General features: G+C 51.4%; 1 protein-coding gene across 5 annotated transcripts in view; it reads right to left on the bottom strand.

The window, feature by feature from the left end:
• The window catches only part of CTIF (cap binding complex dependent translation initiation factor), a 283,887-nt gene that overhangs the window by 178,390 nt on the left and 85,802 nt on the right, over nt 1-19,695 (bottom strand). For all 5 annotated transcript variants that reach the window (XM_079108994.1, XM_079108993.1, XM_079108995.1 and 2 more), the window contains 3 exons: nt 8,531-8,604; nt 7,319-7,423; nt 2,722-2,797 (listed from right to left, as the gene is read on the bottom strand). In XM_079108994.1, coding sequence (XP_078965120.1) covers nt 2,722-2,797; nt 7,319-7,423; nt 8,531-8,604 — 255 coding nt within the window. The remainder of the gene's footprint in view (nt 1-2,721; nt 2,798-7,318; nt 7,424-8,530; nt 8,605-19,695) is intronic.

The raw sequence follows: 19,695 nt of genomic DNA, 5'->3' as shown, positions 1-19,695 counted from the left end.
GCATGTATTTCTCAAGAACAAGGACACTTGCCTACACGATCATCACACAACCCGTGTCAGGAAACTGCCCTGCGAGGGAAACCACAGTCCTGCCCACAGACCCCACTCACATCCTCTGTCCTAACCCAGGCTCATCCTCACCCTCTGTCCAGGACTTTGGCCAGGGGCACACGATACATTTAGTCACTGGCCTCTCCAGCCTCCCACAGTCTGGAAGACTTCCTTGGCCTTGTCCCACCTTTCACGTCCAGGCATCTTAGAGGAAGGTCCTTGTGCCTATTTCCTCAGGACCACACCCAGGCTGTGCTTTCCTGGAGGAAAAGGCTCAGAAGTGATGTTGGGTCTTCTCAGTGCAGTGCCTCAGGGGCACATGCGCCCACCTATCCCACTACTAATAGTGTTGACCTTGACCACCAGGAAAGGTGGAGCCCTCCAGGTCTCTCCACCATGAAGTCACCACACTTCCTTTGTAATGAGGTGACCATTCTCTGTGACTCAGTCCACTGCTCAGATCTATAATCTGCTATGCAGGGAGAGGAGTCTCAGAGCCGGGGTTTCACGGTGTCAAGAAGACAGTGTTCAAAACTCCAGGGAGTCCAAGGCAACTGGAATTTCCAAGGTAGAATACAGAGGGAGAGATCCAGAAAGATGCAGGCCCTCGAGTCTTTGGCTGAGTATTAATTTGTGCATGTGGAGGCTTCCAAGGCTGAGAAAAACTCCAAAGAAAGAAATGGAACCACACAGGGTTGGGAATAGTTTGTGTTTACCAGTCGGGGTGAAAACACCCTGTAAACCACAGGGCATCGGGCAGCAATCTCAGAAGGGTACTTTGACCCAGCAGCATAGCAAACTTGGCCCTAAACTAATCTTTCTTCCCTGACCAGTATAAAAGTAAGTCACAAGAGGATCAGACTATTTTTTTTTAAAGTTGCAGATGGACACAATACCTTTATTTTATTTATTTATTTTTATGTGGTGCTGAGGATCAAACCCAGTGCCTCACGTGTGCTAGGCAAGCGCTCTACCACTGAGCCACAACCCCAGCCTGATCAGACTGTATTGAAGTAACTTAATTGTTTTAGAATAAAGCTCCAACCATCCAACCCAACCCACAAAACTCCCCAACTTAGCACCCAACAGTGTTAAGTTCCTAATATCTGGCAATATATAAAAATATCAGACATTCAAAGAAAATTATGATTCCTAACCAGGAGGAAAAAATCCAAATTCATAGAAACAGGTTGAAATGACAGGGATGACAGAATTAAGGACATTAGAGCAGCTAATAGAAAATGGGTCCCAAGTGCTCACAAAGAGAGGACAAACCACGAGAAGTGGAAGTGGTAAGAAAAGACCTATGTTAAACTTCTAGAGATGAAAAACGCAGTACCTAAAATGAAGAGCACACCGAATGGGATTAACAGGAGATTGGACACTAAAAGAAAAGACAAGTGATCTCGAAGACGTAGTCATAGAAACTATCCAAAATTAAAATACGAGAAATAATCCAAGCTTTGGTAACATGAAGAAGCAAGGCAGACATACCGTTGGAGCCCCAGGTTGGGGAGGGAGGAGCAGTAATGGATGAAGAACTTCCAAATTCAACAAAACTGTAAGCCTTCATGTCTTAAAAAAAAATCTCAGTAGCTCAGTGGCTTGAGAGGCTGAGGCAGGAGGATTGCGAGTTCAAAGCCAGCCTCAGCAAAAGTGAGGCGCTAAGCAACTCAGTGAGACCCGGTCTCTAAATAAAATACAAAATAGGACTGGGGATGTGGCTTTATGGTTGAGTGCCCCTGAGTTCAATCCCTGCTACAAAAATAAGCAAACAAAAAGAAAAACAACCTCAATAAACCCCAAAGAGGGAATAAATAGAGTAAAACCCATACCAAGGCACATCATGACTGAAGTACTGGCCTCAACGGTAGACTCTATGCCTCTCTCACTGTAGGGCCCAGGCATGAGCAGAGACATGAAATGGGACAGGGCCCAAGAAGAGACAAATGGGCACAGACAGGACAGCACTGAAGTTCAGAAGCGAGCAGCACAGGGTGATGACACTTTGGAGGTTGGAGGCGGGTCACCAGGAGTGGCAGGCTCAGGCCCTTCAGAGGGTCTACTACTCTACCTGGGGCAGCAGGCCCCGCCCCATCCTGGGAGGAGTCAGACCCTGCTAATTCTGCCCAAAGTCCAGCAGGAGAGGTAGCGGGAGCCCTGGCTTCTGGGCACCTCTGCCAAGCCAATCCCCTTTGTCTCATTCTGGGACAGGAGCCCAATCCATGACAAAATGAGCAAGTCCAGCAGACAGCTGGAGCCTGGAGGGACAACTCCACCCCTCGGAAGCCTCAGGAGAGCCCAACTACACTGACACGCAGCAGTGCACCTGAACACACCACAGGGTGCCCAGCCACAGCGGATTCAAGTCAAGGAGTAAAAACTTCCAGGTTGGCTGAGTCGCCAGCACATGGCCTATTCCATCTAGGGGACATCAAGCCTGCTGCGCAGCAGGCTGCCCATGGCATCACCAAGAGCAGCCTGCCACATACACTGTCACAGCAGGACACGGTGGTCCCTGGCGAGCACCTGCCCCTGCCCACGGGCCACTGCTGGGCACACAGTTCACCCCTTGCTGAAGCAGGCCCAGCAGGAGTGGCGGGCGTAGGCCCCCCCTCGCAGCCATCAGGACGAGGCGGGCAAGCTGGTAGACGCGGCCCTTGCACCTACCTGCCAGGTGGGGAGGACCTTCTCGATGTCATTCAGGTTGATGCCATCCCCATGTTCCAGCTTCCCCTTTCCACACCTAGGCAGGAAAGACAGAAAGGCATTGGAAGGGATGCTCATTATGCATCACGTCCCAGCCCAGCCACAGGACAGGAGGGCCCTGGCCTCGAGGCCCGCAGGACCAGCTGTAGAAAGTGGCCCTGGGGTGCGGGTCTTCCTCCCTTAATGCAACGTTCACCTGGGGGAGGTGAGAGAGGGATCAGGGTGCCCTTGACCCTTCTGGGCAAAGATGCTAAACTCGTGGCTAATGAACACCCCAAAGTCTGTCACGACAGCTGCAGAAGGGTTCCATTGCACTCCATTACCCTGAAGGAAAAATCCGTGAACAGAGCGACCAAGCAACTGTCTTAAAGTGACACAGGCTAGCAGGGACTGGCAGATCAATGGAATTTCTTTCCTCTTTGGTGTGACCTCAGGACAGCCAAGAAAGCCTGCTCAGATGTTGTGCTCTGTGGGAGGGTGTGCCCTCAGGTCAGGGACACCGGGCCCAAGTCACTGGCCAAAGGTCTAGTTCTTTTGCATATTTAAGCTTGCAGATTCTGGCACCAGACTGTAGGGTTTGAACCCCAGCCACATCCCTTACTAACCAGGTAACCCTGTGCAAGTGACTTAACCTCTCTTTACCTCAGTGTCCTCATTTGTGAAATGGGGATAATGACACTGCCTAAAGTCATAAAGTGTTTGGAAGATTAAGTTAATAGATCAGTGCTTAGGCACTTAGAAGTTGGCCTGGTATACCGTAAAAAAGCTCATATATATATATATATATATATGCACATATATATGTATATATAATATTTCATATATTAATAGTAAATATAGGTAATAAATGAAATTTTGTAATATGATTAAATAATAGGGTAAATGTGTCACTACTGCTATGGCTACTTCTACTACTGCTGTCCTTGTTATGGGGCAGAGCAGAGGCGAGGTGACTCCTTAAGAGCACAGACTGGGGCCTCCCTGGCCTCATGCAAGAATCTCCATTTTCCCTAGTCTCCCACCTGTCCAAGTGAGGGTCACAGCGCCCACCTCTCTGGGCTGCGGTGGGTTTTAACTACTGTGTGATAAGCACTGGAACAGGGTGGGCTCAGGGCTGGTGGCAGCTTCTTCCAGCTGCAGAGTGAATGCAATTCTCATATTTCTGAGTAATTTGTTACCTGTTTAAATATTTACCAAGCATCGCTTCTGTTTTTGGCCCTGTCAACAAAAATAAACCAGATGTGTTCCTGCCCTCCGACAGCTTGGATCATTGGGTAGAGCAGGTCCTGAACCCACCCATCAGGGCTGTCAGTCTGAGCACCGCTAGGGGGCAGCACGAGGCAAGCGTCACAGAAGCCTGTGGATGGAGGTGCCCCGAAAGGCAGAGGAAGAGAATGTGGCAGCCCAAACCAGCCAGGCTTGGGTGGGAGAGAGAACGGAGTGTGCAGTCAGCCCGCACTGGGTCCTGCATTCTCTAGCCTCCAAAGGCTTCTGTGCCAGGCTCTGGCCTAGGGGGTGGGGCCTGGGGGTCAATAATGCCCTCAGCTGGTGGGAGACTCAGTCCTGTGGCCCAGCAGCCAGTGCTCCCTCAGGGACAAGAGAGGGCACTGCAGGAACCCGGAGAAGCAGCAGGGCTGTCAGAACTCACGGTCCTAGAGCTGGGGGGACCAGGGCCCAAGTAGGCAGGCCAAGCGCACCAGGGAGCTGGAGTGGTGAGGACCCGAGGGGCTGGCCAGGTGGGGCTGGGGTAGCAAGGGCGTCAGGAGGGTATAATAGCACAAGGGAAAAGAAGCAACCAGTCCCCGGCCCCGCACCATGCTGGGCTAGGCTGGGGAGGCTGAGGAGGCTGAAAGGCCCGGATCACCCAGCCATCTTTGAACTAATTAATCTGCAGAACAGCAACAGGCGGGCCTGTGAAAGCGCCGACTGTTGGCAGTTGAGTATGCTCTGCAGGTGCCATGGCTGTGGGGAGAGGGCCCTGGGGACTGGGCCCAGCTGGGACTGCTGACACCCCTGCCTGGGTCACACATGGGTAAAATACACCTCCGGGCTCTCCAGCAGGCGCTGGGCTCTGTGCCCATGCCAGGCTCCAGCCCTGTGCACCTCATCAGCCTGGGGTGAGCAGTGGGTGTGCAGGGGGGGGCGGCTGATCAGCGCCCCACCTGCCCTCCCTGATCAGGTCCCAACTCTGCAGGACTGCAAGTGTGGAGGGCAGAAGGTGATGCAGACCAGCTGAGTCACTGCTGCCAATGGGGTTTCCAAGGCAACAGCCTGCTCCAATTTCTGTCCTTCCATGGAAACACAGGCTGTGGGAAGCCTTGGCAACCGAGTGGTACCCTGCTTCTGAGGGGGGATGGAGTCCATCCCTCATTATGGTAGGACTCGAAGTGGTCAAAACTCCCGGCCTAGCCACAAGGTGGCCACAGGATGCTGCCCCACACTCCCTGGGTTCGAAGGAGTGACAGAATTTGGCCAGAGCCAGCTGTCTTTGGGAGATTGCCGGTCGGTCACTCTCAGCACTACTGACCAGCAGCTGCTGGGTGGGTGAACCTGGTGGAGGAACTCAGTCCTCAGGTGAGCAGGTGCAGCCCGCTGCTCTGTCTTCAGAAGGGTGGGTGCTCAGCACAGGGGAGCCTTCCCGCCCCTGCACAGTCGTTTATCACTACTGCCCAACGTCATGTGTTATGGAAGTGGTTAATCTCTGAGCGGGCGTCGACCCTCCAGAAAGCTGGAGCTCAGCACGCATGCCCGCAGCGCCTGTGCTGGGAGGTCCTGCTGTTATTTGCCCCCTGGGCCTCAGTTTCCCCACTGGTCTCACCAGCCACAGGCTTCATGGGAGAGATTGGAGCTGCCCAGGGAAATGCCACCCCTCTCCCGAAGCCTTTCCCAGAGGGCTCGTCCCTGGAGTGTTCTTTCCTAACCCTCTGCGTTCCCTTTCTCTGACCCTCTCTGAGCCTCATTTCTTTCATCTCTACAACGGGGACCAGTCCATCTCTTCCCCTTGGGGAGCTGCCCACGACAACAGGGAGACAGTGCTGCCAGGAGAAGGGGCGGCCTCTAGAGGTGGGATGGAGCCAAGGGGACAGCAGGGGACACGTGAGGTGCAGTGACATGCCCAAGCAGGGGACACGTGAGGTGCAGTGACATGCCCAAGCAGGGGACACGTGAGGTGCAGTGACATGCCCAAGCAGGGGACACGTGAGGTGCAGTGACGTGCCCGATAGCGTCAGCTGTATAGGCTGAGGTCTGAGGTGAGAAGACCACAGTGGGCAGAGGGCATGGAGGAAAAGCAGAAACCGTCCACGTGATAATGAAAATAAACACGCCAGAAAGAGAAGTAAGGGAGGACGAGGGTGCGGAACGACGGGAGCCTTTGGACACTGCCAGTGAGAATGTAGAAGACCCAGCCGCTTTGGAAGGTTCTGGCGGCTCCTCAAAAAGTTAGACGTAGAATAACCACATGGCCCAGCAATTCCACGCCTCGGTGTCTCCCAAAGAAGAAAAAGCAGGGACTTGGAGGGACGCCTGTACACGAGTACACAGCGGTGCTATCCACAAAAGCCAAAGAGTGGAGACAACCCAGACATCCCTCGGCAGGTGAATGGGTCAACAAAGGGCGGAACGGCCGAACCGTGGAATAGTATTCAGCTGTGGAAAGGAATGAAGACCGATACACACTCCAGTGCGATGACTCTTGGAAACACTGCACGGAGTGAAAACAGACAGACATGACAGGTCTCATATGATTCCGTTTACATAAGCCTTCGGAAAAGGCAGCTTCGCAGAAACAGCCCGAGCTGGGCAAGGGTGGGGATGGGATGAGGAGGGATTGCTTAATGGGTATGAGGTTTTATATTGAGGTGAAGAAAAAATTTTGGAGCTAGAGTTGGTGGTTGTAGAACATTGTAACAGGTTAAAGGCCACTGAATCACATGCTTTAAAATGGATGATTTTATGTTGCCTGAATTTTACTTCAATACAAATTGGAAGCAGCAGACTTTGTTCCACGCCACTGGGTGGCTGGAGAAACTACGTCCCAAGGGCAGCCCAGGCCCCGAGTCCACCTTTCAAGAGGGAGGAGACACTGATGCATGCAGCCGATGGGGGCGGGAAGGCGGCGTGGGGGTGGCAGAGACGCCCAGCGTGAAGTCGACCACTACTCCAGTGGTTCCCAAAGTGGGGTCCCTGGATCGGCAGCATCAGCACCCTGGGAACTTGTCAGAAATTCAAATTCCCAGCAACGCCCCTTCGGATCTACTGGACCAGCACTGTTTCAATAAGGTGATACTGTGCCTGCTCAAGTTCAAGATCCACTGACCGCGTTAGGGACAATAGGGCCTCTGTGGATGATCAGGAGCAGCCACTGTGGGCTAGAGGACTGGGCAGGCTGGAGGGACTGTGGAGAGAGCCTGCCATTCTGGGGCCAGATAGGGAGGGCATCTTGCACATTAACCACCGGTGTGTCCTCATGCAGCAGGACAAAGTCCCTACTCAGGCACAGTCACTCCTGCCCCCACTCCACCCAACCCTGTTGGAGGAGCCCCCTGGCAGCCCTTACCCTTCACGGTCGATGTGTGGCAGTGGCTGCTTGGGCGTGTGTCGGATCTTCCGGTGGAACTGGGTGAAGTCCAGCTTTTCGGGCTGCAGGTCCCAGGTGGCTCCACTAGAGGGCGAGGGAGGGCGAGCAATGAGAGGCAGAGGGAAGAAGCCCAGTTACTGATGAACAGGCAGGAGGGAGGCTGAGCCAGGAGGCTGAGCCAGGGGGCAGAAGCCTCCAGAAGAGGGGTGCAAGTAGGTGAAGACACCCATCCCCTGAGGACAGGGGCCGGGCCGGCCCCTGCACAGAACACAGCCTGAGGTGTCAAGCCCCGGCCTGCCTCAACCCCGCACAGGAAAATGCACATTCCCAAACAGGAGCATGGGCCTCAGGCCCGCTCCACGGAGGCCCCTCACAACACCGCAGGGCCTGCTTCATGTCTGCATTTGAGGAATGCTTGAGAGAGAAGTGGGGGGGTTGCAAAAACATGTCACCAGAGCCTCTGATACATGGCTTAAAATGGCGACGGAGCTTCTCTGAGGTGGATGAAGCTAGTGAATGGGGGAGCAGGGGTGAGTTTCCATGGGTTCCTCCCATCCCGGGGAACTTCCCTGCCGGGTGATTCAGCACCCCAGCCAGGGAGGGCCTAGAAGCTCTGGGGCTAGGGGCCGAGATGAGCTATGGAATCCCCGTCACCTATGGCCCAAGGTCATGACCCCTCACAGGAGTGGTGGACCCTGTGGAAGGAGGTCCTTAGAAAGCCCTTCAGGAGGACCATCCCTTTGCCAATTCCTCAGGCCCATTAGGAAGCTTCTTGGGTCTGAACCATTCAATCCTCACTCTTGTCCAAGCTTTGTAGGGGGGAGAAGTGGGGGTCTGCAGCTTCAGCTGTCCGTCATCCACACACGCCCCTCTCCTGTGCTCTGGATCTCCCCATGCCTGCTCTCTGTCTCTCTCCCAGGGCTGTTTCTATCTTCCCTCTCGCCCTATTTTCTCTCTGCCTCTGATTCCCATTCTCTCTCCCCCTTTGATGCTCTCTCCCTTAGTTTTTTCCATTGGAACCCCCTCCTTCCCCCTCAGTCTCATCTTTTCTATGTCACAGGCCTCTGTTTCCACTTCTTGATTGGTGACCTCCCAATAAGGATTCAGTCCTGTAAGCCCAGGCAGGACAGAGGACAAGTCAGCTGGGGTCTCAGCCAGAGCCCCTCACTGCAAAGGGGAAAAGGAAGTTACCTGAAGGAATCAAAGGTGTTGGCCGCCCAGATGTCTGTGCCCAGCATGTCCAGAGAGTTGTCCTTGCTGCCATTCTGGGAGAGATGGAGTAAAGGATTAACATTATTTGTTCGGCCAGGACATGGAAAACAAATGGGCAGAAGGCCTCCCTAAGGCCCAAGCCTGGAAGAGCTGCAGAGGTCCCCTGTCCCCCTAGGTGGCCTGGAGGCTGGTCACCTGAGTGAGTGTCCCAGCAGGTGCACCAGTGAGGTCCAGAACACTGCTGGCAACTCCAGACCTCCGCTGAGGCACGGATGCCCATTCCGGTGGTGTTTCGTGGATGTGCAGTCAGGCACAGGAAGGGCCCTTGCCCCTTTGCTCCCAGCCCAAGGTGCTGTCTTTGAAGCCGCTATACCCACTGGAGCTTGGGGTGGCCCACTGATGAGCCATCACCACCACTTCCAGCCAGGCAGGGGCTCTGCATGGCTAGGGGTGGTGGAGAGTCCACAGAGGGGCTGGATTTATCTGGAGTTAGGCCTCACCTCCTGAGAAGCTCCCAGACCAGGGCCTCACCAGTGACTGAATTTCTCACTAAGTCAACATGCTGTCATCTTCATCCTCGGGGTTTCCTACACGATCCACCCCATAGACAGGACACTCTGCTCCACGCAGCTTCCATGATTTGGTTTCTCTGCCCTTTGCTGAGATCTCCCCAGCAAGTTCTCTAACTCCCCAACTTCACTCCTGACACCCTCCCCATCCCTCCTCACCCCAACTGCCTGGTTTCTATCGTCACAGTCCATAAGAACAGTACTTCTAAGTCCACTCAAGCTGTCTCGGAATCCAGGAATTCACTCCCAGGTAGAGACACAACAGAAATGTGCAGAGATGTTCCCCAAAAGACAAAGGAGTAGAGCAGCACTCTTCCTAACAGCTCCAAACTGGAAACCACCCAAACACCTATCAACTGTTGGCCAGATTTAAGCAAATCATGGTATGTTCACAGATTGAATACTTCACACAGTAGTGAGAATAAACAAATTAAAACAACATGCAACCACACAAATAATCTGACAAACAGAACGTGAGGCCAAAGAATCCAGACACAAAACTGTACTGAGTGTATGATTCAAGTCATAAGAAGTTCAAGAACAGGAAAACTAACTCATCTACAGTGACAGAATTCAAATGGCAAATGGAAGAGGACTGGGGCCTGCTGAGGGGCAATTCTGGGGATTGGTAATGTTATTTCTTCATCTGGTGCTCATTACGTAGGTGTGTTCAGTTTATGAGAGTCCACTGAATTGTACTTGTATGATATGTACACTCCTCTATGTCTGTGATGACCTCCTTAGACTCCTGGTAGCATCCCCAGTCTTCATTTTTGGGACCTCTCTGTAGGGCCTGATTCTACTGATATCCACCTTGACTGGTCTGTCCCCAGACCCACCATTTCTTAGAGCCACTAATTCACACACCGGATGAGCTCTGGACCTGGACCTGGGCAGATACCAAAGACACAAAGGCAAAAATCTCAGGACCTGCCCACAAAGATGGTGTGCAATGACACGCACATAATAAAAAATCACAATACAGTGTGATCCGTGTTCTGACTCAGGGCACGGCAGCAAGGAGGCCAGGGAGGGACTCCTATGAGCAGGGGGTGAAAGTATTCCTGGAATAAGGCAAGCAGAGGGAGGAGGAAGAAAGGGAACAGCACATAGAAAGGCTCACAGCAGGACATGGCCATGGGGCAGCTGAAGGCCTCGGTATTTGCATATCAGGCTGGACAGTATATACTGGGGGCCCCAAGGCTCGTGAGCTGATGGTCTCCAACATCACCCACACCTAGCCTGGTCAGGAACCACTAGGGACCCCACAAGTGCTCCTTGGTAGTTGTTATGGGCTGAACTGGGTCCCCCAAAACTCATATGTTTAAGTCCTAACTGCTAGTGCCTCCAAATGTGACTGGATGCCACCCACCTGACTATGGACCAGGGCCAACCTCACCCTGACGCCTGCCCAACAGAGCCCGCTGGACGAATCCGAGCCAGGGGTGGAGAGGGAAAGTGAGCCCGGACATGCTTATTGTGCACTTCCTGTCTCCTGCTACAAAAGGAGCCCGTCCCAGGGGACTCACCCTTCCTCCACCGGCACATGGGCAAGGAAGCCTCATGGTGGGGGGGCGGTGTTTTATTTTGAATTCTCTTTACCTTCCTTCAGCTGGGGCAGAGCTTGTGAGCAGGCTCTCCTCCCCCAGCGTCCCACCCCCACACCACTGGGCTGCCCAGACCCTCGTGGTGGGGACAAACTACTTTCCAGAGAGAGAGCGAGCACTTGGCTAAAGGGTCCAGCCCTCACTTAACCTGAGGAGCAGGAACACACAAGGCCTGGGAAAAGGTTCAGAGGCCCAGTTTTCCAGCCTCCCACTCTCCCAGGGGAAGGGACCTGGTGCTAAGTCTCCAGAGGGAGGCAGGAGGTAATGAGGGCTAGAAAGTGGGTTGTGACTTTGGCATTGCAAAGGAGCTGTTGGGAGAGAGCACCCCCTGGCCCGTCTAACCTTGGGCAATCCCCTTAACTTTCTTGGGCTTCAGGGGTAACAGGAGGATTGGTCCCTCCCTCAAAGCACCACCAGCCTGAAGCCTTAGGTTCCGAGCAACCAGGATCTTTCTCACTCCAGGACGTGCACACACACTCACACATACAGACACACACAGAAACTGATCCGTAAACCAGTTACACAGCTGTCTTGGACTCAGCAGCGCAAGGGGATGTTCTTCCATACCTCCTGCACACGCCTGTCTTCCTGCGAAGGTGCAGCTCAAGCCTTCCCACCTGCAGCTCTGCAGCTGCCTCAGTGGCTTGTGCTCAGCCCCACAGCTGCACGTCCCCAGCAGCTCACACCACAGTGCAGGGACTGATTCTCTTCCTGACTGTTCCCCTGCAGAGTTCCCTGGGTGCTCCAGAAACACCAGTCCCCTGGCCCCAAATGTCGGTGTGCATCAGAACTGCCTGGGGGCAGAGGGCCTCTGGCAGGGAGTGTTGGTGGCTTTTATCTAGTGCAGCTGGAATGGTCCAGAATATTCTTTTAGAAACATGCTCCTCATTTTGCTGGATGTTCAAAAGAGCTTTAGGGGTGGGAGAAGTTTGAAAGACTCTAACCAAATGTTTGGGACACACTGAGTTAAAAGATTGTTAAGATGTTAACATGAAATGAATTGTTAAGATATTTTTTATTGCAGAGCTTCTTTGATAGATGTGGACTCTTCAAGTAGATAGAAGTATGGCATGCACTATTTCCCAACCTTTATTTGGCTGGAAACCTACTCTATACTTCCTTTTTATTCCACAGAGAATTTTGCAGAACTAGGGTTCCATGGAACCCACTTTGGCCAACAGTCCTTTAGCACTCTCTTCCCCAAGTGATGTCATCCCCTCGATGGTAGGAACCCTGACTTCACTTTTTTTGTGGGTCTTCCTGCCCCTTCAACACTCATTCTAGCCTTGGGACCCAGCACCATTCTGCCCTAATACGTGCAGATGAGGTGGCCGTGTCCTGAGGGCTCTCCATCAAAACCTCATTAGCTTCTCAAGGAACATTCTCTGGTTTGCAATTCCGCAGATGGCCTTGGTGACCACAGCTTTTCTCTGAGCACAGCCTCTTTCCAGGATAACCTGGGAAGGTTATCCTTTTAAACAGTGGACAAAAGTTCTCTCCTTCCTCCCTGACTCTCCCCTGCCCCCATCACCCAGTCAACCTCCTCCCCAGCTCGGCCACCACGCAGCCCCTGCCCCCCCAGGTTGCTGAGATGCCAAAGTTCTGAGAAGCCTTATCAAAAGCAATCATCCTTTCCGTGGATTGTTTTTCGCACTTAAACCCTGCTGCATCCTTTACAACTGCTCCTTTTACTGGCAATTAGGGGGACCCATGCCAGGCGGAGCCACACCACTCCCAGAGCTGATCACAGAGGGATAATGAGCACTTTAAGCCACGCAGAAAAGAAAATGGAAGCAGAAGCCCAGTCTCAGAGGGCAGGCTCAGGGCGCCACAGCCATGCTGGGCTCAGGGGAGGACAGACTCGTGGAAGGGCCAAGAATACAGATGGTGGCAGGAGCAGACACCAACACAGCACCATTCAGGTACTCCTTACGTCCTAGGAAGCCAACATCACCATCATTGTCCCCATTTTCTTGATGATAGAATAGAGGCACAGACATAGGGGTATTAAACATGCAGGATCATCATTTCACTTATAACTTTTTGTTTAGTTATAATTGGAAAAAAAAATAGCTAGAGCAATATTTTCCATAAACTGCCTCCATATGCATGCTTTCAAAGAACATATACAGATTTTAAAACATTATTTTTTATGTTGGTTCTAACTATACTTATTAAAACATAATTTTATTTCTGTTTGTTTTGAAACTAAGTTTAAAAAGGATAGTGGAGTGAAACAGACATTTTTACCACATGTACATATATGACTGCATGACCAATATGATCCTACAATATATACAATAAGAAAAATGAGAAATTATACTCCATTTATGTATGATTTATCAAAATTCATAAATGTATTCTACGATTATGTATAACTAATTAGAATAAATAAAAATTTTTAAAAAAATAGAGGCACAGAGAACTTGTTCATGTTCATGGAACTAGTTCCCAAGATGGTAACACAGGCAGCCAAGCTCAGAGTCTGTGTTATACCCCGAGGCAAATCTTGACCCCACAGCAGAGGATTCCATAAAGCAGGAACATCTCCACCCTATATAGATATTTTGGTTCTCTGAACCTATGCTTGGGATGGTGGAGTTGATTCAGGGGTCCATCACCTGCAGCAGACCCCAGGAAAGAAGGAAATAGAGTTGTGTGTAAGAATGGGGGTTTCCTTGCAGGTGTGAGTGCAACACGTGAGAGGGTGTCCCTCCATAGCGAGGCTAGTGAAAAACAATGAAATCTTCTGCATGGCCGGTTTTCCTTGGGAATATCCAGCTGCATAGTGATTTTTGCTTGATCACATGTATGTGTGTATGGCAGGGTGTGTTATAACAGTTGTGAGCTGTGCTGTGTGTTTACAAACCAAGCAGAAAGTGGCTGAATAGTGTACAGAACAGCAGGAGGGCTCTCTCCATTATCAGGACTGTCATGGGTGAAGTTCCGACTAGAGAATTCTGGGGCATGCCAGTCCAGACTTGCCCAGCATGTCTGCTGTAGCAGTTAACGCTGAGGCAGAGGTGGTAGCCCTTAGCCCTGGACCCTGTCCTGAAAGCCCAGGAGCTGGCATGCTGTCAGTTCTCAAGCAGCTGGGCTATACAGGGCCCAGCCCTTGGCAACGGAGAAGCAGGAAGTGCAGTCTCTGCTGCTCACTCCCATCTCAGGGCAGAATGTTGCTCCACAGATTCTGTCATGGGCATCAAGAGGCAAGTCTGGAGTGAATGTAGATTCTTCACTTCATGGACATAAGGTTCCCAGGAGAGCTAACTGGGAAGGTTATCCTATTAAACAATGGACAAAATTTCTCTCCTTCCTCCCTGAGGATGCCCCCCCGCTAGCTCCACTACCCCTATTACCTGTCCACATAAGGGCATCAACACAGCTGTGTCGACATAAGAGGACCAAAGCTGTAGTCCCTGCCTTGCAGAGTGAGCACCAGAAATGGAAAGAGCAAGATGGTGCACGGTTAGTCTTGTATAACATGCCTGCCACCCGAGTTGCCGGCTTCAGGGGAGATAGCATCCGGGAAACCTTCAGATGGCAATACAGTGTGGTGGAGACTAGAGAGGATTCTAGAGGCATCGTGACTGTCACTCTGGCTCATTGGACCTGTGTTTCCCCACCTGTCCCATGAGCATTTGGACTAAATGGGTGATTCCTCAGTGTGCGTGTGTGGCGGCGATGGGAGGGTGGTAAGTGGAACACAGGAGAGACACTGTGAGAGTTTTTATGTGGGGCAAAACATTCAGGGACCAAAAGACACAAAGTCATCTCCTGGACCAAAACAGGGCTTCCTGTAGGCCAAAGCTCAAACCTCTCAGGTCAAAACTAAAGCAGGATTTGAGGGTGACTTGGATGTGCCCTTTCAGGACTAAAGGGGGGTGGAGCAACAGGGCAGGGCCCAAGGGAGATACAGTCCTATCTGGGTGACTCTGTGTGTGTGTGTGTGTGTGTGTGTGTGTGTGTGTGTGTGTGTGTTCAGCACCAAGGACAGCACCGCACGTGCAGATGGATAGAGCAAGGCAGTCCCTACATTTTGATCCTCCATCAGCAGGTGGGCCTTTGAGGCAGGAGAACAGCAAAGCAGAGGCCAGCGAAGACTGGAGCTGAGTTCAGGGGAGGGAAAGGCCACTCCTCCCACTCTGGGGCTTCTCATCCATCAGTCTTTTTCCCTGTGCCCCTTTCATCTTTCAATCAAAACCCAAGGGACTGAGAGACGTGGGAGATAATGACCGAATCCTGCGGTCAAGTTTATTTCTCTTAATCCAACACTTCCTGACCACTCTCTCTGCTAACCAGGATTGTGATTTAGGTTTTACATGGGCCTTGTTACTTGTACCTGTCCTTGATCACACTGGAGGCCATTTCTGGCCCACTCAATTATTCCTAACTCTCCATCAGAGAAAGTCTCCCAGCAGCTGGGGACAAGTCTCCCATTCCCACACCATCCTGTTCTCTAATGCTCCTTCACAAGGAGGCCCTTTTCAAACTCCTCGGTCCCTAGGGATCTGTCCCTTCTGGCAGTAGTGAACTCATAACCACAGAAGGTCAGCACAGGAAAGGGGCTGAGAGGTCACTCATCTAGGGGATCACTCAGAGTCCTGAAGAAAAGAACTAGAGCGAGGTGGTGGGGGACAGCAGGTGGGAATCTCCTCTCACCAGAACAAGAAGTTCTACCCTGTAGGGTTTCTGCATGGAGATCGTGGAGGATTTTGATGAAAAAAAAGTTTCAACCCTTTTAAAAAATTATTTTTAGATAACTATAGATTCACAAGACTTGTTAAATATTAATACAGACCCCCACCACCAGACCCTTTACCACCTTCCTCTCTTGGGAAAAACTTATAAACGTATAACTCAACACCACATTCGGGATTTATTTATTTATTTATTTATTTGTCAGTGGACCTTTATTTTATTCATATGTGGTGCTGAGGATTGAACCCAGTGCCTCACACTTGTCAGGCAAGTACTCTTTCACTGAGCCACAACCACAGCCCAACATCCGGGAAATTGACATGGGTACAGTCAGGATACAGAGCACTCCCATCCTTGGCAGGCCCCTCCCATCGCCCTCTTATGGCCACGCCCACTCCCCCCTCCATCCCCAATCCTGGCAGCCTGCTCCCCATTTTTATCATCTGGACATTTAAAGCACATTATATAAATGGAATCATAGAGCATGTGACTTTTGAGGACGAGCTTTGTTTTCAATCAGCAAAATCATCTGGAGATTCATGCAGGTTGCTGCCTGCCCAAGGTCATCCCTGTCCACTGCCGAGTGCCACCCCGGGTTTTACCGCTCACCTACTGAACATCTGGGCTGCTTCGTTTTCTGCTAATGCAAAATAAAACTGCTCTAAACATTTTAGTACAGGTTTCTGTGTGAACATAAGTTTTCATTTCTTTGGGATAAACACCCAGGAGTGCAATTGCTGGATCATATGCTCCTTGCAGGTTTCATTTTTGTTTTTTAATGAAACTGACAAACTGTTTTCTGGAATGGCTGTACCATTTTGCATCCCCACCAGCCCTGGAGGAGCGGTCCGTTTCTCCGCAATCTCGCCAGCATTCGGCGCTGTTGCTGTATGTATGTATACGGGTACTTTTAGCCATTCTGATGAGAGGGTGGAGATAGCTCATTGGGGTCTTAATTTGCATTGCCCTAATGACGGATGATGTTGAGTGTCCTTCTGTGTGTTTATTTGCCATCTGTTTATCCTCTAGTGAAAAAAAGTCTCTTCATGTATTCTGTCCATTTTCTAACTGGATGATTTATTTTTTTAAAGTATTTCTTAGTTGTAGATGATCTTTTATTTATTTATTTATTTTATGTGGTGCTGAGGATGGAACCCAGTGCCTCACACATGCTAGACAAGCGCTCACCACTGAGCCCCAGCCCCAGCCCCTGGATTATTTTTTAACGATGAGTTTTGAGAGTTCCTTATATGTATTGCAGCTACCAGACCTTTATCAGTTATGTGTTTTGCAAATATTTTCTCCCTTTTTCTAACATGTCTTTTTGTTCTCTTACTATGGTCTTTCCCAGTGAAGGAGATGAAGAAGGGCTTAGGCAGTCAGGGCAAGATGGAGTAAGGAGGCCCCGGCGGGGCCAGAACAAAGGAGCAGGGACAGGGTCCTCTGATGGGGTCAACTTCCTGGTAGACAAAAGTGCTCATGGACACAAATGGGGGAACCAATCAGACAGATACTTCTGTACTTGGGCTCCTAAGTGGGGGATCCAATAGAAAAACTAAAACAGACGTGTGGACAGAGGGGCCGCCAATCTGGAAAGCGTGGACAGGGGACCAGATAAGGAGGGGGGGAAATTCCAGAGACCATAAAAAGAACAGGCCAAAACTTGCCCACCGCACTCCCAGCTCTGGGGCTCCTGCTCTCTGGAGAGGTCTATCTGTCACTTTCACAATAAACCTGCTGCTTGCTTGCTATCTCTCTCTGCGTCCTGTTCTTCAATTCTTTGCTCAACGGAGACAACCAACCCAGCACCCCTAGATGGTGACACCAGGGCAAGAGTTTAATTTCAATGAAGTTCAATTCAGCATCTCAGTGTTGACATCTATTGATCGTCTTTTTCTTTCAGTTTGAAATCTGATTTTTGGTGCGACAAATGACTTTCGATTGAAACCAGGACATGTTCGTGCTAGGAGTCTGAATCTTATTTAAACTTCAGTTTTAACAGACTTTTTGTGATACCACTCTGGCAGAGACAAATGGGAGAGGATCCAGCCTTGCCACTCTTGGGTGGAGGAAGCAGACCACGTCACCCAGTGGATGCTTGGGTGACTGCCAGGTGGAGATGGGCATTCCAAGTCCCAATGGGTCTCCAGATCTCGCAGTGAGACTGGACCCATTGCCACAGGGCTACACTATCACGCCTCTTGGCACCCCCGAACTCCTGCCCAGCAAATGAATGAGGAGGCCTCACCGCCAGCATGGTGGGAAGGTTTGGGTTCCCCAACGGTCCCAGTGCCACCAGGGGGTGCTGGCAGGGTGCCTTCTTACAGTTGGCAGGAGTGAAGGCTGCTGCCTGCTACCTGGGCTTCCCTGACACCACCCTGCTCGGAGTGGGGCACCTTGTTCCAGCCTTGTTGGGTAGAGTCCAGGCTCCCACTGTCCTGGCTGGCTGGTGGGGCAGGGGCGACAGAGTTTCCTGCAGTGTTGGCCCGAGCAGGGTAATTATGGTCTAAAGCTTTTCTATCTTTCCAGGTCACTCTTCTCCTGGTCCTTTGCCTGGACAGAGCAGACTTTTACTGGGACGTTTTTGCTGGAGTCTGTGGGCATTTCTGGCTTCCTCACTACTTGAGTATCAAGTCAGGGATACATGAGGCGAAAGGAAAACAAAGCCACCACCATGTCATTGCCCGGGGCCTGGGGACCAGGCTGCCTGCCTTTCCCTTCTACCTTTCAGAATCTTCTGGTTTTGTGTTATAGAAAATGTCCAGGGTTTTTAACTGCGCTTAGCAGAAAGAATACAGAAAAGAACATCTACTCCATTGTCCTGGAAGTGAAAGTGCAGGTCTGTATTTTTAACATCTGTGTGACTTTGGTCTGGTTTTTCTCACCATTTTTATGGAGGGGAGGAGAGGCTGCTGCATCTTATCCATGACCAAATTGTAAATGAGGCACAGCCCAGGTTGGGACCACATCTCCTAAACTCCAGCACAGAGCTGCCTCCAGGACAGTATGATGCCCGTCTCTGGTGCCTGAATATCTGACCTCCTGAGACCACATGGGCACCCAGTGAGTGGCTGTTGACTGCTCTCTCTATCAAGCCCCTATAAAGTCACCTGTATTGTTTGGTGGACCTTGCAGCCTTTTTCTCCAAGTGAACTGGAGCCAGAAGGCACCTTGAAGACCAGAGTAGATGGCATTTTCTGAAAAAGAGGCCCACACTCGGGGCAGCAGCAGAGGTTGCTGTGTCTGGTTCTCGGAGGCCTGTCAGAGGGGCCTATAGCACACACTTAATGCTCCTGGACCAGTGACCCAGCAGGGGACAGGACTGAAGATCCAGCATGTCACGTCCCAGGCTTCTTTAGCACTGTGGCTAAAGCGCCCGTCCTCCCCACTCTGGCCTCCACACAGACAGAAAGCTCACCTGTCTACCCTCACCACCCTAATGCTTGCGTCCTAGCACAGCCAGGTGACCTGATGACTTGCTGATGAGCTCAGTGGGTGAAAGAATTAACACACAAGCAAAGGAACGAACCAACCCGGGCACAGGAATTTCCTCCTGCAGCAATGAGGACATCCAGCTTTAAAAGACTTCCTGAGGTGGGCTACCAGGCAAGAGACTAAAGGGCCAGGGGCAGAGGAATGAGCCATCCCTTCAGCCGGAGCTAGGAGCTATTAGGGGTCTGTAGAATTTTTTTCAATGGAGCTGCCAATGCTTGAGATGCCTTTTGAAGCAGGGAGCTCCCCTTCCAGCTCCTAAGGGGCTCCTAAGTGCAAGACAGGAAGCTGGATCCCGTGAACTCTGAGCTTCTTGCCATTTGGGAACCCAGATGCCTTCAGAGCTCACTGGAGAGCCGCTTAGCTGTGGATGCGATGTAGTGAAGGAGACGGGAGGAGTCAGGCCTAGCCTCTGCAAGCCCCCCTAGACATGGGCATGGGACGCTCACTCTAGTCAGCCACTGAACTAGTCAGGAATGGGGCTCCTCCCTTCCTGGGACAGGAAGCAGACACAGAGCAGGGCTGTCCTTAGTGTGCTGTGGTTGGCGGAGGCCATGCGCCTCATTCTGGACAAGCAGAGAGTGGAAGCAACCTGCATTGCACGTAGGCCAGAGTGTGAACCGCCAGTGCGAGTTCCTCTGAGCTCTTTCCCTCTGTCATGGTGACAGCTAAATGGCAAGTGCTCCATCGATCTGGGTCCTGATATCAGGGTTGTTTAGAGGTCCAGATATTCAGGATTATTAGGCCCTCCTGCCTGATACAGGGCTCTGACTTT

Source organism: Sciurus vulgaris (assembly GCF_902686455.1).
Source record: "Sciurus vulgaris genome assembly, chromosome: 13".
NCBI lineage: Eukaryota > Metazoa > Chordata > Mammalia > Rodentia > Sciuridae > Sciurus > Sciurus vulgaris.
The sequence above is the reverse complement of the archived record's forward strand: the minus strand, read 5'-3'. Positions and strand labels throughout refer to the sequence as shown.